At 48.5% G+C, this 24623-nt stretch overlaps 1 protein-coding gene across 1 annotated transcript; it reads left to right on the forward strand.

Moving 5' to 3' along the window:
* Window positions 1-12035: 12035 nt before the first annotated feature.
* Window positions 12036-24623, forward strand: IGFBPL1 (insulin like growth factor binding protein like 1). The gene is made up of 4 exons (XM_063081537.1): window positions 12036-12483; window positions 21557-21666; window positions 22671-22787; window positions 24474-24623. The coding sequence occupies exons 1-4, from the start codon at window positions 12036-12038 to the stop codon at window positions 24621-24623; spliced, it is 825 nt and encodes a 274-aa protein (XP_062937607.1).

Consider the following 24623-nt stretch of genomic DNA (forward strand, 5'->3'; position numbering starts at 1 on the left):
GATGGCTTCCTAGGGTGGGCATAACCCTCAATTAGGGACTATTTTTCTGTCTTCGAAATAGAAGAAAATTAACCTATATTTTGATCCTGTTCCTTCCCTGTTCACAAACAGGGCTGGCTTCCCTCTACTGGTAGATTAAAGCCAAACTCCTTAGCTGGGCATTCAGTGACCTCTGTGATCTGGCTCCAACTTATCTTTCCAGTCTATTCTAGATAAAGTTCAACTCTGGATTGGGAATAACCTCTTAGGCACCATCCACCTCCCTTCTCCTCACTCATTCACTCATGTCACAAATATTAATGAAACTCCTATGTACCAAGAACTATGCTAGTCCCTAAGGATAGATGCTCTTAGAACACACCTTGTTCCTTCTTCCCAGGTAGGCCAAGATCCTGGCTTACGCAGTGTCCTCCCTAGGGAGAGGTTTAGTGTTTTGCAGTTTCATACAACTAGAATGCAGAGGATGAGAGAAGAGCTTACTGCACCAGAAAGCAGACTGAGAGAAATTACTGTGACGGGGATGCACAGGGTCAGGCAGAAGCGGAAGTTCAGATCCTGCAAAGGCCATTTCTAGAGCACCAGAAGTGGGATCCATTTAAACTGAAGGCCAACTGCTATGGCTTGCTGTGTCCCCCAAAGTTCGTGTGCTGGAAATTTAATCCCCAGTGTTGCTGTGGATGAGGATTATGAGGTGGGGCCTAATAAGAGGTGATTAGGTCATGAGGGTAGAGCTCTCATGAATAGATCAATGCCAATAATAAAAGGACTTGAGGCGATGATTTAGGTCTCTCACTCTCACCCTCTCTAGCCCTTCCACCTTTCTGCATAGGATGATGAAATAAGAAAACACTCGCCAGATGCCAGCACCTTGATATTGGTCTTCCCAGCCTCCAGAACCGTGAGAAATAAATTTCATTTTAAATTACCCAGTCTGTAGTATTAAGTTATAGCAACACAAATGGATTAAAACACCAACCATGTTTGGGAAATAGAGCCCTGGAGCCTGGATGCCTGACGGGTCCGCCGCTGGCCGACCCGAACAGCCCTAGCCTCGTTCCTTTTGGTGGGTGACAGAATGGCCTGAATTCCTCTTTCCTTCCAGTCCTTGTTGGGAGGAGACAGGGGAAGAGAGCCGTGAAGAGAGGTGAGCACAGCCGACAGCCCCAACCAGCCCGGTTAAAGGATACTCAGACGTGGTGGGGGTTCTGTCGAACAGTTCCGTTTATTATCACACAAGCACTTGCTTTTATATGCAGATGGTAAGGGGAGGTTTTAACATAATCTTATCAGCTTAAAGGTCAAGGGCATGTATCCTGTCTCAGTGCCTAGTTATTGCAATCATGCAGTGTTCACGAGCACTTAGACAATAAGGGCTAAGGCAAGATTCCCACAGACACCCCCACCCTACTTCCTCCAGGCGCCATCTCAGGCTGCCACGTTAATACGCCCTTGTGGGCTCATAATGGCGCCACTTGTAATGTAACTTAAGGTGGCCTTAGTTCTTAAGGCCCAACAACTCCCCCTTTTTGTTTTAATAAGGCAGCTGGAGGCGGCTAACCTTCCCAGCCTCGACTCCATTCCCTCTGGTGGCTGTGCCTGTCTTAGGTTGTTTCCCTTTGGAAATCTTACCCGTCATTGACTATCCAGCCAAGCGGTGGCAGGGCAGAGCCTTATAGATTGGCGTTGATTTTTTGAAGGGCCATATTGACTCAAGGGCTGTCAGGGCTTTCATTATGGGCCACCTCCTCTACCACCTGGCTGAGCATTACAAGAGAAGTGGTGTTGCGCCTTATAAGGGACACAACCTGGCGAATGGCGTAAGGCCCCAAGATGATTAAGTCAAGGAAAATGGCTAGGGGGCCCGCCAGGGAGGACAGCAGGGTGGTGAGCCACGGGGAACTTGAAAGCCAGCTTTGGAACCAATTACTATTGGCTTTGCGTTCTTTTTTTTTTTTTTTTTTGCTTTTCTAATCCTTCTCTAAGCTTAGCTGGGGAATCTTTGACCACTCCAGAGTGGTCAGCATAGAAGCAGCACTCTTCTTTGAGGGCAGCGCATAATCCTCCTTGCTGTAAGAACAACAGGTCTAGTCCACGTCGATTCTGTAAAACAACTTCGAAAAGTGATGTTAGCGATTTTTTAAAAATGTGATACAGACACCTCCAAGTAGCCAAAATCTATGTCCACTGCCTCCCTAAGGGAAGCTACCTGTTGATGTGCCAAGGCTATTCAAGCGGTCCCGGTACCCACTCCAGTAACTCCCAAGAGGGAGCTGATGGCCACCGCAGCTGCCCCTGCGGCCCGCTTGTTTCGGGTCCGCTTATTTTGGGTTTTGGGGACGGTGAGATTTGCCACAGTGCTGCAAAAGGGTTTGTTGGCACCTATGCAGGAACCTTTGCCAAAGACCCACAGGAAGGTGAGTCCGGGGTTGGTGGCATTGGGCAACGCTACTGCTTGATTTATCTCTGCCTGCACATGGCACTCTTCTTTAAAGAAGGTGCAGAACTTGATAAACAAGTTTGGGGGGAGGACAGCCTTACAGAGCATTTTCCAATCTTGGATTGTGAAAGGTTGGTGCACTAAGCCCTGGAGGATGGTTTCTGCCCGTGGGGAATTGGGCCCATCCTCTGCAACAGCCTTTTTCAGCTCTTTAAGGTCATGAGCTTCTCAAGGGTACCAAGTGGCCGGCCTATTTCCACCGCGGGCTTTGTCAAATTTGGACCTATGGTCCTTTTTCCAATGTAATCCTTTTTTACATTGGGGGCAAGGTGTGGTAGGGGCTTTTTGCCTTTAGCCTTGGGACATTGGCTTTTAAAATGACCTTGTCTTTCGCAACCAAAACATTGTCTCTTGAAGGGTGGGGAAGTATTGTTTCCTGAGGGGATCAGGGCGGTAAATGCCTTGAAGCCTTCGGTTAAGTTTTGTGTCTGAGCCTGCAAGGCTGAGGATAAAGTCCTGGCCTCAGCAACAGCCTTTTTTAGTTCTTTTACAACATTGACCAGATAGGCCTGAGGGGCCGCTTCCCCCCACGGGCTGCGGATGGCTGGGGGTTCCCAGCGAGCCATGACAGGAAAAGTCTGCGGCTCTGCCGGGGGTGTTTTTAAAGGCGGGCTAGCCTCCTCCACTTCTTCAGGTGCTGCTTTCTCTCCTTCGGCTAAACTTTGGCGGGATGAGTATGCCGGGAGAGGAGGGTACAGGGTAGGGGCATAGGTATCACTCAGTGGCTCAGGGCCTTGCATTGGCAGCTGTGTTTCCTTTTTTCTCTCCTCATTGAACTGCGCCCAATCCCTTTCTGCCCCTTCCTGATGCTCAGGACGGAAGCAAAGCTTTAGGGCAGAGATGGTTGGGTAGAACCCTAAGGGAGGGGTCTAGCCCATGACTAATCTCGTTCTTTCTGGCCAGAGTCTGAAGCCGGTCCCAAGTCTCATACGAGAACAAGTTGGACGAAGCTGCCCAAGGGGCCACCTGCACCACATGATGCCAGGCATTGGTGGCCGTGGAGTCAGATATTTCTAGGCCTCTGCTTTTCAACATGTACTTTAGAGCCTTGCAGGCTGTCTCGTCACTCTTTCCACACACACCTCCCATGTTGCCCCACGAAGGGACAAAGGGAAGCAACAGGGCAGAGAAGTGCAGGGACTTCCCCCTGTTATGGTACTCACCCTGACACGCAGGCGGATTACTTCACAGTGACTACCGTGGTTGCGGGGGCCACTCCGTTGGTTGATCACCCTTTGTCAACCTTCTTTCAGGACCGAGCAGCCGGGGGCCTCACTTGCTCGCCTTTCACCCACGAGTTTTAAAAAATGCCTCACATGGGGCACCACTCTGTTGGGTCCGCTGCTGGCCAACCCGAACAGACCTAGCCTCGTTAGTTTTGGTGGGCGAGCAAATGGCCCAGATTCCTCTTTCCCACCAGTCCCGTTGGGAGGAGATGGGGGAAGAGAGCCGTAAAGAGAGGTGAGCACAGCCGCCAGCCCCAACCAGCCCGATAAAGGACACTGAGACGTGGTGGGGGTTCTGTTGAGCAGTTCCGTTTATTGTCACACAAGCACTTGCTTTTATAGGCAGATGGGGAGGGGAGGTTTTAACATAATCCTATCAGCTTAAAGGTCAAGAGCATGCATACTGTCTCATTGCCTAGGTATTGCAATCACGCAGTGTTCACGAGCGCGGAAGCGTGTATTTGGCCAATAAGGGCTAAGGCAAGGTTCCCGCAGACACTCCCACCCTACTTCCTCCCAGCGCCCGTCTTAGGCTGCCACGTGAATATGCCCTTGCAGGCCCATAATGGCGCCGCTTGTAATGTCACTTAAGGTGGTGTTAGTTTTTAAGACCCGACAGATACCCAGAAACCTGGATCCTTACCCGAGGTCTGCCCTAAAGCTCTGTATGACCATGAGCAAGTCCCTTCCTATCTTGTGCTGCAATCATCCCTTCTGTAAAGTGAAGATGTCAGAGGTAGTCTCTAGGGAACCCTTTCTCCCTACCTGACTCAGCTCAGGTGTTATCTCTGAAGCCTTCTCTGAACTTTCTGACCAACCCCATTGCTTCAGGCAGACTCACACCCCTGAACATTAGGTGATTTCCGTGTGCATTTCTGCTCTCTCCTTACCAAGAGCTCCTTATCCCCGCACATTGGCATAATTATTAGGAAATATGTACTTAATCAATAAGGAACACGGTAATTTCTAGATCTGTAATTCCTACATTGTCCACAAGGTGGTGATTTTCTACATATGGTCACAGCAGAAACCTTGCATTTTTTGGAAGCCCTGGAAAGATGCTGAAAGGAAGAAAGGAGAACCAGGAAGGACTTTCCTCAAAGGCTTAACCTCTGGCCCCCTGCTGGGTATGTGCTGTCCCCTTCTCTTGACCTGTAAAGTGTCAGTCTGTCAGACAGCAGTAGAGGCCTGAGCCGTGTGGCCAAGCCTGGGTTGCACCATTTCCAAGGTTCCCTGCTGGCCAGGCAAGGCTGTGATCTGGCCTTCACTGACCACTCAGGCCTCGCCTCCTACACCTCCACCCCACACAGCACTGCAGCTGTGGCGAGCCTTTGCCTTGCTCCTGACTGCATGTTCTCTCTGATCTTCATGCCTTCTGACACACTGTTCCCTCCGCCTGATCCCCGCCCCCCCCACCCCCCCACCAACCCTCCTTCCAGGCTGATACCTCCTGGCTCTTCAAGATTCCATTTAGGAAGCTCCTTTTCCAGAAAGCCTTCTTTGACTTTCTTTTCCACCAACACTGTTCTATAGTAACATTATTGCACTGAAATTGCTTCCGTATCTGCCTCCTTCTGGTCATTTTCTTGAATACACAGTGCTTGGCTTACTCACCTGCAACCCCAGGGCCCAGCACAGGCCTGGCATGCAGGACAGGCCCTCTGGAAGCTTGCTGAATGAAGGATGAATGAGTTAATGCCTCAATGAACCCACAGGGATGTGGTATAGCAAGATGAACTGAGAGGCATACTCCTCCCCACTAAGGGAGATGCTTGAGGGCGGGGAGGAAACTATAGTTTTATGTTGCCCTTGGCTCAGGAATAGATCAAATCCTCCCTAGCACAATAATAGCACATTATTATTTTGAAAGGAGTAGGGCCAAAGGCATATTAACAAGAGGCAAATGCTTTCCTCATAGGAGACTAGGATGTGCTGTCTTCTAAGAAAATGAAACATTCCATTGGCAAGATGACTTCTCTTTCAATTATTTGTGAGGAAACTGGATATTTTACTCTCCTGGTAGAAAAGGAAAGTTCCAAGGGCTTCCACTTGGCCCTACCTCTCATAATAGCCCTTACTTCATGTGTCACAAAACTGAAGTTGAGATTCTGCCGGTTGTCAAATATGTTCACTCTATTCAGGAACTGGGGAAGGAAACATGGCATGGTTCACTATGATTTGAACTTGGGCTCTGAACACCACAGGCCCCCACTTTGACTGTGGGCTACAGTGGCTCACTCTAGCAAATGGTCAGAGGTCCCTTTGGAGAGGGCTTAGAGGAAGATTTATACAATACATTTATACAGAGCCCTTCTTCAAGGGGATCAGCCTCCCTTCCAAACAGGGGTGCTAGGTATAGATTAGGTCTGAAACTGGATAAAGAACCCTGGCTCTCCACCATGGTGATTCAAATTGGCTTTGGAGAGCTGGCTGGTTGGCTCAGTTGTTAGAACATGATGTTGATAACACCAAGGTCTGGGGTTTGATCCCTGCACTGGCCAGACACCAAAAACAAAACAAAAAATTAGCTTTTGGACACTAGACATGGAGTGTTTTCTGTTATATACAGCATGTAACATTTTAGTAGGATGCTCATCTCTTTCATTCCTAGGGACATTGGGACAGGTGGTCAATGCTGAAATCTCCTGGATCAAACACTATGACATCCACTTCATCCTACTACCCATTATGGCATGTGAGCCCTGCTGTGTCTTTGCTATGCTTGTCTATGTCCTGCTATCATTTGGCTTCTGCTATCCTAGGATCCCATCAGTGAATCAAAGAGCTCATAGCAATGGTGGCATCTCCTATTATATGTGGCCCACAGAAGAGAGATGGCAGAGTTTTCAAAGACACAACTGTTCCCCTAATTAGTTTGCCAGTGTCATAGTGAAGGAAATGTCCCCATTGGGGAATGTAGTGTGTGAGTGGGTATGTGGGTTGTCCAAAATAAATTGGTTCCAACATCTTCCTCAGCCTTTCTATCCCTTCATTACAACACACCAAGGAAGTTCTGGCATCTCAGAATCATTAAATGAAGGTCATCGATACAGTTTGGATATGTTTGTCTGCCCAAAGCTCATGTTGAAAACAATCTCCCCTGTGATAGTATTAAGATGGTGGGAAATCCTATTATGGTAATTGAAAGGTGGGCCCTTTAAGGGGTAATTAGATTGTAAGGATTGTACCCTCGTGAATGGATTGATCCATTCACAGAGTAATGGGTGAGATTCTGATGGCTTTAAAAGGAGAGCTAGTAAGCAGGTTAGTCTCTCTTGATCAAGCCATTGGCCATGTGACAACCTACATTGCTGGGAAGAGTCACCACCCACCAAGGCCCTCCCCAGATGTATGCTCTGGACTTTGGACTTCCCAGCCTCCAAAACTTTAAGAAATAAATTCTATTTCTTTATAAATTACCTAGTTTCAGGTATTCAGTTATAAGCAACAAAAAATGGACTAATACAGTCATCATTGAGTCCCAGTTTCACTCAAGCAGGTAAGTAAATCACAGAGCCACCTCCCACCCCACAAACCAACATATTGAATCCAGAATCTCTGGTCAGTGTGCTTGTATCAATAAATTCAGCTTGATACACAGTTATATTCTGTCCTCTTAGGTCTAACACCTCTAGAATCCATTTATATACATATTCCCTAGGTTTCTACAAGGTAATGCAGAAAATTCCTGCCATTCTTTTGGTGTAGAAGCTATACGTTCCCAGGTCAGATTTTGTACATGTGCTATTCAGGCATGTGGAGCTCTGATACTAGTTGAGAGTCTAGTGGCCACAAGAGGTCTTGAGGAGAAAAGGTGGCCCTTGCAAGGCAACTGCCCTGGGTGATAACAGGATCCTTATGTAAGGGAAAGTGAATTTTCTCAGATGGGCTGGGAAAGCTGCTTCCACTGGCAAGGGAAGCTCAGAATGACTCAACTGTTCAAAATTCTCAGCTTCATCTGAGTCCACCCAGATATCCCCATTCCAGGTCTCAGGTTCTCACTCTATTCTAATAGATGCCCTAACTTTCACACGAGATTGGCAAGGCTGTGAATTCAACTTCCACTGTAATTATGCAACCCTCACAATTAAATTGTACATGTCACTTTCAGCAATATTGACCCTGCACCTACAAGAAATATATCTCTTATTTATTATTTTAATAAATAATTTATATTATTATTGGAGCTTATTCCTGGTTAGGCTCTCTGGTTCTCTGATTGTAACTCATCTTTGAGGGTTGTTTCCAGGGATGACTCCTGGTCCTAGCTGATCTGTCACTCAGGGTCCATTTGGGTGACAAATGGAATTTAATATAAAAAATTATTAACTAGGTAACTTGCAGGTAGCAACTGCAGGAAGCAGCTACCACCATTAGACCAGGAGAACAAAGGGAAAGGTTGGAGTTCTTAGAACTTAGAAGCATTTAGGAAGGGGTCCTTGGAGCTAAATCTTAGATCTCTGCAGGGGGTGCCACTTGGCTGATGCAGGTGTCGCTGAGCTTGAGAAGGGGTCCCATGGGGCTGGGGCAGTCCATTCTGGGTGGGCCTGAACTCCAACATTGCATCAGCACTGTGTGAGCCCCAGAATCTGTTCAGTTCTCAACCGCTCAGCAGCCACTCTGCCGGGCCCCCAAGTCTTGCCCTGCACTTGTACAGAACAGGGTCAGCCAAAGACCTAAGACTTCTGAGGTTCCTTTTCTGTGATTCTTCCCTCGTTTGTGTCCTCCATCCCAAAATCCCAGCTGCCTTAGCCCTGGACACTGATCTCTGCCTCTTCTGACCTGCGATACCTCTATGACCTGCTTGGGCCCCACCGCCCTGAACTGTGGTCTGGAAAGCCTCCCCAGGGAGAAAGCCTGAGTAGATGTGGGTCACATTGTGTGCCTCCTCACCTCTCAAGGAACACAGCCCTGTGTTGGGACACTGTCCAGTGTCTGCCCACAGTTGTGTAATTTGTTACTTATTTTGTGCAGGTTCCATAGTTGTTTACAGCAGGAGGGCAAATCCTCTATCATTCCTTTATGGCTCCTCAGCCTCTGAGTTCCCATCTTTGCAGAGCTCTACATCCTGGTACACTCCCTCATACATAGGATTGAAGTGAAATCTGCCCCCTTCCCACCTCCCCGTACACCCAACTCCTCATTCATGGGGCTTCCCTTGAGAAATCCACCTCTGTCTGTGCTCTGGAACAGACCCCCGGAGTCTGGTGACAGGGATCTCCTGTTCCCGTAGCCTGGAAGAGGGCCTCCTATGAGTCTAACTGTTAAGCTTGAGATTCAAAGCCACGGTCTGTTTGAGGATAGGTCTCTGCTCAGTTGAACTGTCCTCTTCCCATCTGTATGATCACAGGAGGAATGAATGGGTTGGGATGTGCACGTGCACTTCGGCAGCTGCTGGGTGTGCGTGCATCCGCTCTAGGTGGAGCATTACCTAGCGCCCCACCCGCACACCCCCAGCTGTCTTTGTGCTCAGGCTGCAAGCAGAGGAGGTAGAAAATCACATCTATTCTTACTGCTTAATTACTTGCCCGGGTGCATGGGATCTTACCACCTGCCAGACAACAGAGGCTCCTCAACTCCCTTCCCCGCTGGGAGAATTAGTCCCCACTTTTTCCCATCATCCATGGGGCCCACAGGTGGGGCCCACAGTGTTAACTGGCGCTCTAGGAAAGAGGAAAAAGAACTAACGTATCTGCTGGGCGATGGGCTTGCAGGCAATTCTAAAAGGAAATAGACACTGCTGATCACCTTCAAAGCTTTGAAGTGTTTTCTTCACCCAGATACTCAGACTTTGATGCTACAGTCTTAGTGTTGGAAAATGAGCCTTCTGCTTTAATTCTCAGGTCATTATGCATACATAATGCTCTTCCTACCATTCAAAAGGAATGTAGATCATATGTAAATATGCCGTTGTGCAATAATGTATCCCAACCTGCGTTATGCATACATTAATTTCATAATAATGACATCACTCAGTTACTACTCCCTCAATGTTTGCATAAAAAGCAGGCAAATCATTCCTACATACATTTATTTGCCAGTCATGACCATGTTTTGTCCAGTCTGGGTCTCAGGGTCAGGCACTGTACTATGGGAATGGTGGCTCATTTTGAGGAATTTAAAGATGATCTCACCCAACCCTCAACGCTTTGATCCCCTCCACACTCCTTGCCATGACTTGTCCTTGATGTCCGCCATTGGCAGGGAGCGCACTACCTCTGGAGCAGCCTATTCTCTCTTTGGACATCCATGAACCATTAGAAAGTTTGAACTTACGATGAAGGACATCCCTGAAAGGCAGTATGGAGTTTATCGCTTTTGTTTTCAAATCTTGCTTCATTCATTTAACATTGTACGTATTTCCTTCACACCAAGCAATCTTAAATTTTTGCATGTACACATTCACATATTTACAAATATGCCACCACACTAAATCTGCATTTTATAATTGCTATATCACTAAACAATATATTATAAACATCTTTTTGTATCAATTAACCTACATCTCCTTCCTTGTTTTCAATGCCTACATAATCTTTAATAGTGGGATGTACCGTAATTTATTTATTCATTTCCTGTCAGTGGGCATTAAGGCTGTTCCCAGTTTTTTGCTGTAGCCACCAACTCCAAGATAAAATCTTCACACATAGTAATTATTTCCTTATTAGAGATTCATAGAAGGGCACACAGGATCAAGGGGTGTGAGCTCTTTAAAAGGCCATTCCAGATAAAGACAGCAGCCTCCTGGTTGAAAGTAATGGTTAATAAGTACAGAGACCTATGCTGAGCACTTTACCAACACTGTTAAATTTCTTCCTCACCACCATCCCACCGCTCCCCTGTGGTGCCTGACCATCCCTGCTCTCTGTGGCTAATAGTAAGGTAAAAGCCAGAGCAGGCCAGGCAGGCGGCCCTGCTCTGACTAACACAAAAAGTGGCATCTGAAGGGGCTCCCTTCTGGCAATAAGGACATCCCCTGGAAGACTAAAAACTGGGAAAGAACTGGGCTTGAAAAGAAAAATAAACACCACCCAAGAGTGCTGTAGCTGGACTTCCCAGGCTCCAAGAGGCTTTCTTCATCTCTAGGAGATCATCAAAGAAAAAAAATAAATAAAAATAGCACAGGGCAAATGAGGGCCAGTAGGTGAAGGCAGGGCAAGTTTCTCATAAAGCCTGGTCAGGGAGTCCCTCCCTCCACCCATTGTCTTCATCCCACACATCAAACTCCAGCAATCAGGTCTTAGGTTTCGTGGACTGGGGCAGGGATGGGGTGCACAGAGCCTGGCCAAGAGCCAGCATAGGGGCCACGTGAGTAACTGACTGCAGGAACCTGCGTCTTTCCAGTGTGCATTCCCCACTAAGCCACAGGTACTGTGACACTTACACAAGGACTTCATCAGAGCATTATTTTCTGTAACAAAAGGACGGGAAAAAACTGGTTAAAAAACTGCAATTTTTCTGTAACTAAGTACTGTGCAAAGTCAAAAAGCCCAAGGACACTCCACATGAACTCCAAAATATATACCAGCATATCTCATCACAGCGAAGTCACTGTCGACCAGGAGATACACCATGACTTTAAGGAGCATTAAGAAACACACACACAGCTAATTAATCTGTGCTTCCATTGACTGTATGAGAAACCTGATTTCAGAGATAAGAGGTAGGGAAACTATGTGAAATACTGTGGGTGGAAAAACCAAGTGCAGAGTAATGTGTAGGCACGCTACTCTGTGTATTTTAAAGGGAGGGGCTAACCAACCGTACGTGCTTTTACCGGCATGGACAACTCCTGAAAAGATACACAGGAACCTGATAGCAAGAGTGGCCTTTGGAAGCCAGGTTGGAGGTTTGGGATAATAGGTGGGAGTAAACCCTCTTTTCATCGTTACATCTTTTGTAAAATCTGAAATTTTATATCATATCATATCAAATATTATATCATATATTCCCTTTTAAACATAAAACTCTGAAAACTACTGGATGCAAAATAAAATAGCGCATCCTTCTGGGAGGATTAAGGGGCACAATATTTGGGGCCAGCCTTGGATCTGGAGACTGGACATCCAGTCCTGACTCTAGCGCGGCAACCTCGGGCCAGTGCCCGCCCGACTGGGTCTGGGTTTGCCCAGGAGCCTAATCGGATGTCGGAGAGCGGGTCTCGGGACGTCCCTCCAGCTGGGGCAGCCGTCTGCGGGCGTCCCGCGGTGCAGACCCGGCCAATCAGCGGCCGCGGGGCGGGAGGGGTGGCTGCGCCGCGCGCACCGAGCGGAGCGCGAGGCAGAGGCTCCGCTGCCGTCCCGGAGCAGGCCATGCCGCGCCTGCTGCCGCTCCTCCCGCTGCTGTTTCTGCTGCTGCCGCCACCGGTCCCGGGCCTCGGGCTCCGCGGCGCGAGCGGCCGGGGCCCCGATTGCGGCCCGTGTCGGCCCGAGCGTTGCCCGGCGCCCGCACGCTGCCCCGCGCCCGGGTTCGCTGTGCGCGACGAGTGCGACTGCTGCGCGCGCTGCCTGGGCGCCGAGGGCGCGAGCTGCGGGGGACCGGCCGGCGCGCGCTGTGGCCCCGGCCTGGTGTGCGCCAGCCGGGCCGCGGGGGCGGCGCCCGAGGGCACGGGGCTCTGCGTGTGCGCGCAGCGCGGCGCCGTCTGCGGCTCCGACGGCCGCTCCTACCCCAGCATCTGTGCGCTGCGCCTGCGCGCCCGGCACGCCCCCCGCGCGCACCCAGGGCACCTGCACAAGGTGCGCGATGGACACTGCGAGTTCGGTGAGTAGGGTTCGGGCCCGCGGGGTTCGTGAGGGTAGAAAAAGAGGCACCCCAACCCTTTGGGGTGTGGAGTGAAGGATCCGTCTGCACAGCGGTGGACAGCGGTGCCTGGGCCTCAGTTTCCCCTTGGGACTGGTATTCCTCATCTTGCCCCGTGCTCAGGAAGGCTGGGGTGGGAATGCACATGTAGTTCTTGGAGACATCAGCCACGGAGCTAGTTGGCATTTCGGTGAGCCCCTTTTAGCGCTTAAGTACCTGCTGATGGGGGGGAGGGGCGATAGACTGAGAGTTGGGAAGAAGGATTCCAATTGGGTCTGAGTTCCCGGGTATCTGGTGCCAGGTGAGTTGTTTGAATGGAGAGGAAGGGAAGGTAAAGATGCTGGAGGAGAAGCTCCAGACTGGGAGCTCCAGGCTGCAGCAACAGGATCCCACATGTGGGGTGGGGCCCAGCCGGTGATCCTAAGGGAGCTCCCACCCAGGACAGGGAAGACCTTTGGAGACCTAAACTCTGAAAAGATTATGGTGCCATCAGGTGCAGACCCAGGTTTTATGAGTCTAAGGCATATATAATTTGGAAGGTCTTGCTTTAAGTAAAGGAATAGAAAATTATGAATTACTAAGGACTTAGAAACTAAGCTTCATTAACATTCACAGTAAAAACATCTCTGGGTGCCATATAGTTGCCTACCCTCCATATGTACTTTTAAAAAACCAAACAAAAATACACCAAAACATTAGTATAGAGATTTCCAGCGAAGCACCTTGCTTTGCTGGCTTCCTAAGCATGAGTGTGGCCCATCCTTTAGGTTTTAGAGAACTGCCCATGTCTACCCTGCCTGGAGGGTGCAGTGGTGAGTTTAGGGTGAGTGAGTGGGTGGCTAGTGAGTTCCAAGGAGTCTGGCTTGGGGCCTGGGCTTCAGACTTCTGCGGAAGAATTCCAGGTAAATGCACCCAAGTCCAGGGGACCCAATGGGTTTTTGGAGATGGAACAGGAAGCCTCCTGTCCCAGGGAACAAAAACAATGTGGAGTCATTGAGGAGCTGAAGCAGCCCCAGGAGCACAGGAAAGTCACCTTTGGCTGTTGCTAGCTGGGCCTCCCAGTGGAGGACAGAACTGGCTAGGGGTATTTCCGTGCTGCAACCTTGGGCTGGTCCCTCTTCTCTCTGACCTCTCTAACCATGGAGCCATTGTTGAGGTCCTTTCCACTCTTAACTGTTTGTTTCTATCCCATGGCATTTAAACAATCCTATCTTTTTTCTTCTTCTAGTTCCTATCGCTCGTTTTTACAATCTGCTTTCCTCAGCAGTTAATTCACATGCAGTTCTCTTTGTCTCCAGACAGGTAGCACTTTAACTCCACATGCAGGAGACTAAGAAATGCTGACCAGGTCCCCAGAACCTGAACAGTGCTGATGGTCTCAGATAATTTCTCCCTAGAGTGTTATTCTGTTCCTAAGAGAAAGACACCTCAAAGACATTTAGCCCGAATCTGCCATTATGCAGAGGAGACTGAGACCCAGCAAGGGTAGGGCACTTGTCTGGAATGACCAGTGAAGACCAACCAACTCCCAGGCTCTAATACCCTGTCCAGTGCTCTTTCAGGACAGGACTTGATAGCATTAAGTCAGGCAGATGGTGGTTGCCATGGTTACCAGAGTGGGGCCAGATGGCAGATGGAAACCCCATACCCCTAATTCATTGAAAATTACCAAATGACAAGTAAATGTGACAGCCTCTCGACTCTGATCTATGAGCTCTGAAGCCCACACCAGGCACAGGCCCAAAGAATAAAGATGTTCACAGGGCCAAACGGAAGCAATTCAGGAGCCGCTTTTCATGATCTCATTAGTGACAGACGTCAGGCCTCCCGGAGTTCAGCTCTCCTTCCCTGCCAGCATTTGTGTCATCTGCCACAGACCTGGGCACTGTTTTCCTGTCATGTTTTGTCCTGAAATGCTTGCATGGTCCCTGCCCTTTTGTCCTGGTAAAGCATGAAGGTGTGGACAGGGGGATCGGCTCCTAGCTGAGGCGGCACCTCATTCTGTGCTGTCTGCAAGCTATCTTTTATTCAGAAGACACAGCAGGAGCACTTTTTAACAATGCCCCTGGGGACCCTGGTTGAAGGGAAACAGACTGAGCCAGAGCAGGCTGCTCTGCTTCCATGCTTCCCCCTTCCTCAGCTCCCTCTTGACTCCTTCAGTACCTGAACACCTCGACTTTAACAGAATGAGGCCTTGTGTGAGGAGAAGGTTAAAGTAGAATGCCCTCCAAATTGAGGAGGTACTTGGAACTGAAGAAGGAAGCAGACAGATCCATTCAGAGATATACAAAGATATTTATTAATCAGGGTGACTTACAGACAGGAAAGCTGGATGCAGTGAAGAATCAGAGGTCAGCGCATGAGAGCTCTCTCTCTCTCTCTCTGAGTTAGAAGAAGTTTGTATAGCACAGCCCCTGTTACTAAGAATACCTTCAAGGAAACATCGTAAGAAAAATAAGGTAATAACATCATTCACTAAGTGTCTTGTGATCCATGAGGCTGGGGACCTGATTTTAGTGTTCAGACCACTGATGCCACCTGCTGTAATAAATCACTCACTCCTTGAAACCTATGTTCCCTTTACAGTTGCCCTAAGGAGAAGGTGTAACTGGCTAGTTAAGCAAAGGAATGAGGTTAAGTAAGAGTCTACATGGCAAGGGGGCATAAAATGGGGTTGGTTTTGTTCACCCTCTAAAAGCCTCCATAAGTATTTATTAGGTCCCTCATAGTGTGGGGAAGTGTTCTTACACATGCCTCTGGGGGTATTGGGAAGCAGTTTTCAGGCTGAATTTCTGCCCTTCCCTCCTATGCTCTGAAATGCCCAAAACAGCCTTATAATGAGAGAACTGCTGAAAGTTGCTTTTGCACCCATCTTCCTTCCTGGGGAGGTCTCACTCCCATTTAAAAGAAGGGAATACTGGGGCCAGCCCGTGTCTCACTTGGGAGAGTGTGGTGCTGACAACACCAAGTCAAGGGTTAAGATCCCCTTACCAGTCATCTTAAAAAAAAAAAAAAAAAAAAATATATATATATATATATATATATATATATATATATATATATGTAAAATAAGGGAATACTGAGGCACGTGGGAGGGAATTCCCTGGAGCCACCTGGCTAGTTCCAGCTGAGATGGGACTCCAGCCTGGGTTTGCCTGGATCTTTTCAGATTGGCACCGTGTGCGTCTGGCCTCTGGCACCCTGGTTAGGAAGGTGCCAAACGTCTGTCCACTAGCCTTGAATCTTGAGGGTTTCTCACTCTGGGTCCACCTTCCCATTTTTCCGTGAGGTTTGTTGCTTATCCCTCTATTTGGCAATGGGTGATGGCTCCTGAGAGGAACAGGAATAGCCTCACAAAAGGAGAGCCTTGAGGGACAAGGAGAAAGCTTTGCTAGGCTAGGAAGCAGGAGGCTCAGTGGGAACTGGGGCATAGAGGTGAGAGGTCTTTTGGTGGGTATGAACTGTGGGCCCACTGGGTGGCTGGCCAGTAGGATGCGTGGGGAAGGAGATGACACTCCAAAGTAGTTTGGGGTAGATCATTGCAAGCCTTGAGCACAGGATGCAGAGTAAATCTTCCTTCTATACTAAATTATTGCTTCAGTTTCACCTGTAAAGTGGTATGGCCTTAGTGTTATTATTATTTATGTCATCACTTTGAAAGGCTGATTGTTCAGTGTGTGTACCTGGACTATTTGTTAACATTGGGAGGGGGCTGGGATACTACAGACAGCAGCAAATTGATGTCATGTTTTGAATGATAAATAAATAGGATCAGGGTCCTGTGCCAGTCCCCACCAGGGCATTGAGCCCCAGTAGGTTCAATGAGCTCTTGAGATCCTGAATATTAGAAAATTCACCTTGGCTGAAATTCCAGCTCCACTTACAAACCTCAGTGTGTGCTAGATGCATGTTACCAGGTAACCAGAAGAGGCAGTGAATGCCACTTTATGAAAGGGACAAAGAAGAGGGGCTTGTGCTCTAAAGGCTTTCATGCTGAGGGAGAAATCTGAGGCGCAGGCTGCAGGGAGCAGGATTAAGCTGTTTCTAGTTCCACGTTGTAATGTGACTATTAGCATAAATTATCAGGGCTGTTCAGTGCATTGATTATTAAACTCTTTGGTCGTATGCTTTTTAATACAAGCAGATGGGATCCTGGGGGATGACTTTTGATATTCTTTCTTTCCCTAGCACCATTAACTTTAAAGAAATCTCAGAGGCATTTGGGAAGATGGTTCATTCCAGCCATCAAGGACCAATTTAATTGACAGGGTAGAGGGACAGATCACCACACACTATAATAATAGTATCGATCCCTCTCATTTGTACAGATCCACACAGTTAATAATAACTCAGTCACATTCATTACGACCCTTCACCCCAGAGGATGCGGGCAGCGATCATTGTCTTCATTTGCAGATAAAGAGGAAATGGTTAGCCACTTGCCCAAGCTCACGTGGTGAGCGAGTGGACCCCCAAGCATTGAGTCTCTATCTGGGGCCATTTTGCCCATCTACAGCCTCCTGTGACCGTACACAGCTGGGTGACTGTTCTGTGTTACCTGCTGGTTAGCCCTCAGATGGTGGATTTGTACCATCCCAGCATTTCTTCTGTTGTTGGCACTAACAGAAGGAAGCAAGTATTTAGCAAGGAAGAGCTAGAGAAACAATGCCAGCACGTTCACAGACTGGACTGACCAGGAGCCATCCTGAGGACCAGGAAAACTCTGGTCCTTCCAGGAGTGTGGGGCTCTGGCAACAGGAAGGTAAGAGGCTGTGTGGCAAGGGCCATGGCTTCTGGGGCCTCCACACAGAGCCCCCAATGCACCCTCTCACCAGAGGCTAAGAGAGGGTCTCACGCAGGCAGGACACTTGAGAGGAGACTACCCTTGTGGTACAACCCGCTGAGTCCTCGGGTCCCTGTGAGAAGCCTTGTGTAGTTTGCAGGGGATCTTCCAACTGTTTCTCACAGCAGCCTATGGGGAGTAGGGGCAGAGGGGAATGGACTTCTGTGCCCATTTTAAAGAAGAAACAGAGGACAAGTCACAGCACTAGGATGTGGCAGAGACAGGATTCAAGCTTTGGTTCCTCCACCCCAGCCCTCCACTCTGTCCCTCCCGCCTACGGTAGTAATGACGTTGCATACCCCAGTGCCACCCTTGGGTGAGCCCTTGGGGACAGTAAGGACTGGGACTGTCCTGCTAGTGTTGAGGACACATCGCCCATCTCATGGGACATCTTCACAAGAGCTACTCCCTGGGAGTGGTGTTTAGGGTGTTTCATCCCCGTGCAGAAAAGAGCTAAAGTAGCAGGCCTGAGACAGTATCCTCAGAAAGGCCTGCTGGCACGGTCAGCCCTGGGCTGGTGTCTGGGAGCCTGGATTTCGGGAGGGTTCTCACCATTCCCAGAACTGATGAGGGTGGCTTGTTGTGCCCACACTGTGCAGACAGCGTGGTTTATGCTGAACACCTGCTTTCCTTCTGGGAGTCTGGAATTTAGGCAGAAGGTGCCTTTGTGACCAGCCCCCAGTAAAAACCCTGGGCACTAGTGTCTAATGTGCCTCCCTGGTATAGACAGCATTTCACGTGAGCTGTCACTATTTGTTGCTGTGCTCTGGGTGTCTCCATTGGAAGGGAGCTCTCGGGAGCTTGTGCCTGGTTCCCTCACCCTGACTTTTTCCCTTTGCTAATTTTGCTTTGCATCCTTTGTAATAAATTACAGCCATGAGTGCAACTGTATGCTCAGCCCTGTGGGTCTTCGTAGCAAATTATCTATCGAGCCTGCAGGTTGTCTTGGGGACCCCCGCCATCACAATCCCTGTGGAACTAATCTCTTATTCTGGAATGGAGGAGTCCATATGCATAACATATGTTTCACTTTTAAAAATAGTGTGGAAGTTAACAGAATCAGTGTGCCTAGGTTTGAGTTCCCACTGCTTTAGGCATTTTGGCTTTCTGAGCCTTGGTTTCCTCATCTGTAGGACGGGGATAAAAGCACCTACCTTGCAGGGCTGGTGTGAGGATTAAAAGAGTAGTGTGTGTGGAAGAGTCCTCTAGTGAAAAGGCAAAATAGTATTAGGACAGTAGTTAAGAAGAGCTTGGGTTCTGGAGCCAGACCACTGGGCTCATAGCCTCACCCCACCATTTAACCCCCGGCAGCGCCGCCATCTGGCAACTAGTGAGATTGCTGGAGAGATAAAGGGGAAGATACCTGTAAGGAGAGGAACGCTTTGCACACAGCAAGCATTATTAGCCGGTGGTATCATACTATGATGATGGTGATGATTGATCATAAAGAGCTGTTAAGGATAAAATATTTTAAATTTAAAATCAGATATGTTAGAATTAAAAACATGACAAAGACCAGCATGAGGAAGATTTTTGAAATAACCAAATTGTTCTATATCTTGGTTGTGGTGGTAGTTGTATGAGTGTATGCATTTGTCAAAACTTAGAACTGCACACCAGAAACAATGAATTGTATGTACTGTATGTAAGTTTAAAAATAAATTAAAAAGTAATTTTTTAAATGTTTCTCTAACATTATTAAAAGCAGGGGGCTCTTTTGTAAAAGAAGTCGGTGGCAAAGACAGTTATTTCCAGGACAATGTTTCTTAATTATAGTTATTGAAAGAGGGAGAGGGAAACGTGAGGAGAGAGAAAGAGGAAATGTGATTTACTGGTTTATTCATTGAGGCCTGAAAGGGACTGATGAAATCTCATTTAAAATTTATGACTTTACATGAATGAAAGTAAAACACGTTGATTGAGTGTCCCTTCGGAGCGACAGGCAGTTTTGATCGTTCCCACAGCGAGCCTTTTGAGGAGCGGTTTGGGCTCCAGTGGTGGCTGCATCGCAGCGCCTGTGTGGCTGAGGAGGCGCTGGCAGGACGATGTGAATAAATTAGACTCTCTTTGTCGTGATGCATGGGACTCCTGCCAGAGAGCACGGTGATGTGGCTCTTTTGGCTGTCAGACAACGTTCGAACTCTAGGACCTTGCTTTCCTGCGGGGCTTTGGCTACACGTGGGAATGTGTTTTGGGCATGGCCCATTAGAGGGCAGTCAGATGGGCACAACTGAAAGAGATGGCTGATCAGGCAGAGGGGAGGAGAGCAGCCTGGGGTGGGGAGGGTACTCTCCGTATTTAACTCACAGGGATGTATCAGGGCACCCACGAGGCTGTGAGACTCCAGAGGACAGCCCAGAGATCAACAGGTGGGGGTTACAGAGAGGCAGATTTGAGCTCCAGGTAAGAATGAGTTTTCTTACCAGGAAGGGCCTGGCTCCGTAGGTAGTGAGCTCTCCGGCACTGGAGGCATGCAAATGGAGGCTGCATGAGCACACGACAGACAGGCAGGCACAGAAGCTTGGGGAGCTGGTGTGCTATAGGGCCTCTCTAGTTTGAGACTGTGGCTCCAAGACAATTTCCCAGGGATATTTTGGCACTGGCTTGACAGGTCTGCTTCTCAGTCTGGAGAAGCCAGGCCAGTCTTATCTCTGCACTGCCCACTCTCACTCCTTTGGGTGTGTCTTGCCCCTGTCCCTCACGCCTTTCCTCCTGCCTTCTGTTTCCCTCCGTTTGTTCTCTTTTTTTTATTTCAGCTTTACCCAGGTGAGCAAGGGCCCTGTCCCTCTCAGGGCAGGCCCATGGAGAGCAGCAAGGCTGTCCCAAAGCCCCAGCAATCATAGACTCTGCAGTTTGGTGGCCCAGGAATAAATGTATTTGCTCTTTTATTTGTCATGTGTTTTTTTGCCCAGCCATCTGTTTACCAGATCTGCCCTGACCCCTGCTTGCATGTCATGTTACTTAAACCGTCACTTTCAACTCAGCACATGGTTAGTTCAGCCAGACAGCCCTGGGAAGCAGGAGTATTAGCCGCATCTTATAGATGAGGAGAGCCGAGCTGAGAGCATTTCTCTGCTCAGGCCTCCATGCTGCACCTTATCCAAAACCCAGTGGAACTGGATGCCAGGGTTGCTGAGCTTGCTGTCCAGTGCAGGTGAGACCAGATAGAAATGCCTGGACTGCAAGGCAGGCTGAGATCCAGCAGGTCAGAGAGGAGCAGATTCCCCTGGTCCTGGACGAGGACACCTCTCCTCTAGGCTCTGCAGGATGGGTGAGATGGCCACCTGTAGAGCTGGGGGTGGGGGGTGTGTCCCATGCAGAGGGAAAGCAGGGCATTGAGGGGCTGGACGGGACCCTGAGGCAGCTGGACTGAGTTCCAGTGAGAGCAAAGTAGATGCCAGGTACAGGGAGGAAGGCAGTGGGGGTATGAGCTAAGAATTTCCAACTTAATGCTCTCCAGGCCCTCCTGTCCAGAGGGCCTACACCGCCCCTCCCATCCCCCCACCCCTCCTTGCCCCCATAATGTTCTGGCAGCTTAGAGCTGCATTTGCCTGATTCCTTGATTCACCCAGCCCCTGCCTCCTCAGTCTCTTCCACGGGGTTTCCTTTCCGAGTCTGAAGCTTCACCCTTGGGGATGGGGAGGTGCGTGTGGGGTGGGGGAGGCCTGCGGAGTCTGTGCTTTGCAAATGCAAATGGCATCTTTAATGAACCGCAGGGCTTCCCAGCTCCAGGGTGCCTGCAGCTGTTCTGCCTGGCATTATTTCAAATACCCTCCACATGGAAGGAGAAAAGCCCATCTGTTAGAAGACTCTGCTATTGTTGTTGTGACACCAGTCCCCCTCACAATCACCGCCATGTCCTTTAGTTGAGCTGTAAGTAGCCCTGGGAGGGAGTGTGACAAGACCTGAGACCCGAGGTCTGCCAGACATGCTGGGTGACTTTGGGAAGGTGCCTTTCCTCTCTGGACCCCTGTTTTCCTGTTAGTAAAACAAAGGCCATGGATTAGGAAACCAGTAGATGTCCTCCCAGTGTCAGGAAAACTCTCTTTATGGCTCCTTACCTAGAAGAGCTGCTGCTCCCTCATGTCAGATGTCCCGATAGGCTCTTTGCAGACGCGGGATTTATTTTTAGAGGGGGACTGCTGGGAACCTGGCAAGGTAAAGGTGTGTTCCCCTGTCTTCCTCTCCCAGCTCCTGTGGTTGTCATTCCACCCCAGAGCATTCACAACGTCACCGGGGCGCAGGTGTACCTGTCCTGTGAGGTGAGGGCTGTGCCCACCCCAGTCATCACATGGAGGAAGGTATTTCTGTCCAAGAACTCATGTGTATGTGTGCGCATGTGCATGTGCAAGAGAGCCAGAGAAACAGGAAGACAGACATGGGTGGTAAATGTTTTTTTCTCTTAATTGTGTTTGTGCATATATCTTGATATGTGGGCTAGAGGATTAAAAAATCTCATATATACCACCCCTCTGCCTCAAAACTTTTACCCCAGAGGAGGAAGACTTGCCATTCTTCTGTGCTGTTTACTTAGGAGCCCAGAAAGCTCTGCTGTTTGTCTAGCTTACACCAGCTGCTGTGACATTAGAGCCCACTTCATTGTGGAGCTGAGTTGTAGACAGACCTGGCTGGTGGTAGAAGATTCAATCCTTTTCCAAGACCAATCTTCCTGAAGACCAGTTTTTGAGAGACTGGCATGGATCACAATATACGTTGTGCCCTTATCTCAACAGCCCTGGCAAGGGCCATGAAATTCTGCCAGATAGGGGTGAAGTTTGCATCTTTGCTGTCCAGCAGGGGGTGCTGTCTATACATACAGTTTTCTTGGTACTGAGGGGGGTTAGTTCCAGGACCCCCTGCGGATACCAAAATATGTGCATGCTCAAGTCTCTGATATAAAATGGTGTATTTGCAAACAGCTTATCACATCCTCCCGTTTACTTAAATCATGTTTAGATTACTTATAGTACCTAATACAATGTAAATGCTATGTAAACAGCTGTTATACTGTATTATTTTCTACTTGTATTGTTATTTTTTACTGTTTTTTTTTTCCTGATATTTTTGATCCATAGTTGGTTAAATCTGCCAGTGCAGAATGCATGGATATGGAGAGCTAACTGTGCATTTAGGTTTAAGGAGCCACTGACATCATTATAACAGGGATGAGAGGTGCTAGGGTTTCGGCACCTAGCACCTCTTATTTTGAGTCAGTGGGAGGATGAGGATGGCAGTGAGGTCTGTGGGGTGGTCCTTATCCAGAATGCTTTATCTAAACCACTCCTGGTTTTTCTGTCCTCTGTAGGTCACACATTCCTCCGAGGGCACCCAGGTGCTGGAGGAGTTGCCTGGGGACCACGTCAATATAGCTGTCCAGGTGCGAGGGGGTCCGGCCGACCATGAGGCCATAGCCTGGATATTGGTGAGTGTGTAGTATTATTGGATATTATGACTGACCCTTATAAACCACCCTGTGTATTTCTATAACACATTGTAAATTTCAAAGCTGTTCTTATTAATGTCTCAATGGACCCTCCAGTGACTGAGGTAGGCAGGACAGGTTGTATATTTCCTGAAAGCATAAGTGATTTGCTGTAGTGGGCAGAATAATTGCCCCCAAAGATGTCCATGTCATGTTACATGGCGGTGGGGAAGGTGGATTAAGGTTGCTTAACAGCTGACTTTAAGATAAGGAGATTATTCTAGATAATCCAAGTAGGCCCAGTGTAAAGGTTTGGTTTTTAAATGTGGAAGAGGGAGGCAGAGGAGGCAGAGGCAGAGTAATGCAGTGTGAGAAGGACTCAACCCACCATTGCTGGCTTTGCAGATAAAGGAAGGAGCCACAAGCCAGGCATGCCAGTGTCCTCTAGAAGCTTGACAAGGCAAGAAAGTACATTCTCCTCTAGAGCCTTCAGAAGGAAAGCAGCCCCGCTGATACCTTGATTTTAGCCCATTGAGACCCATTTGGTCTTCTGAGCTCCAGAACTGTCAATAATAAATTTCTGTGGTTTTTTTTTTTATTTGTGTTTTGTTTTGTTTTGTTTTTAAATTTGTGTTGTTTTAAGCCACTAAGTTTGTGGTATTTTGTTACAGCAACAGTAGGAAACTAATACACCTGCCTAAGACCAAATGGCTGATAAAGAGGGAAGATGGCACATTTGAGTCCTCCTCCACGACTCTTTTATGCCACTTGCAGCATTTTTGCTGAGATAAGAGAATGCCCTGTGTTTAAAAGAGTGATGGAATGAGGAGATGGGGCCCATGTTAGGCTAGTCACTGTACCTCTCTGAGCCTCAGTTTCCACCGTTGTAAAAAGAGGGCTCTGAACTGAATAACTTCTGAGGACCCTTGTGACCCTAGCAGTCTATGACTTACTTGTGAGTCTCCTGTAGACTCACCCTTCACCTACGGTTGGCATGAGTTCAAAGTGAGATGGTGGCGTAACCTTCTCCATGGTCTAGGGGGTGGTTCCCAACTGAGAGAGGAGGTTATAACAAGAGAAAGCAGAGAAGAGAGCCGGTGAGGATCTGGTTGCAAGCATCCACCAGATGCTCTCTGAGGATGTTTTCCTCGTTCACCCACAGCTCTGGTGGGAAGTTTGGTGACTTCTCCACCCAGCTGAGACTTGGCGTGCAGCTGAGTCTGTGGTTTTTTCAAATCAAGTACATTCCCTCACTTTCTTACAAGAAAAGATAGGGGGAAAAGGTTATCTCTGGTGGCATTTTGTAGAGGCTGCCTCCGTGGGGAGCACTTTGTGGGGCATTCCTTGGTCAGTAGATTTCTTTCTTTTAATTTGTAGTATTTTCCATATAATCTATAACCTGTCACATTCAACAAAAGGACCACATGGCTTACAATAAAAGGGAGAAATGCAGAAGAAGCATTAAAAGAGAACCACAGTAGGGAGAGTAACCTCCAGGAGGGTCACTGAGAAGGAAATTTAACTCTGCTCCTTGGCAGCCAAGGAAAAAAGAGAAACAGGGCGAGTTCTATCTTATTTCAAAAAGGAATAAAGACTAAGTGTTCAGACTCATCATGAAGAACTAAATAAGGACGTCATTTTGCTGGGCTGTATATAACTACATAAACTCGCCTGTTGTATTTCTAGATCAACCCCCTGAGAAAGGAGGATGAGGGAGTGTACCAGTGCCATGCGGCCAACACGGTGGGGGAGGCCCAGTCCCACGGCACAGTGACGGTGCTAGAGCTGAGTAAATACAAAAGCCCCCACTTCCCAGCTCCAGATGACCACATGTGA

This window comes from Cynocephalus volans, chromosome 17 (genome assembly GCF_027409185.1).
Source record: "Cynocephalus volans isolate mCynVol1 chromosome 17, mCynVol1.pri, whole genome shotgun sequence".
Classification (NCBI taxonomy): domain Eukaryota; kingdom Metazoa; phylum Chordata; class Mammalia; order Dermoptera; family Cynocephalidae; genus Cynocephalus; species Cynocephalus volans.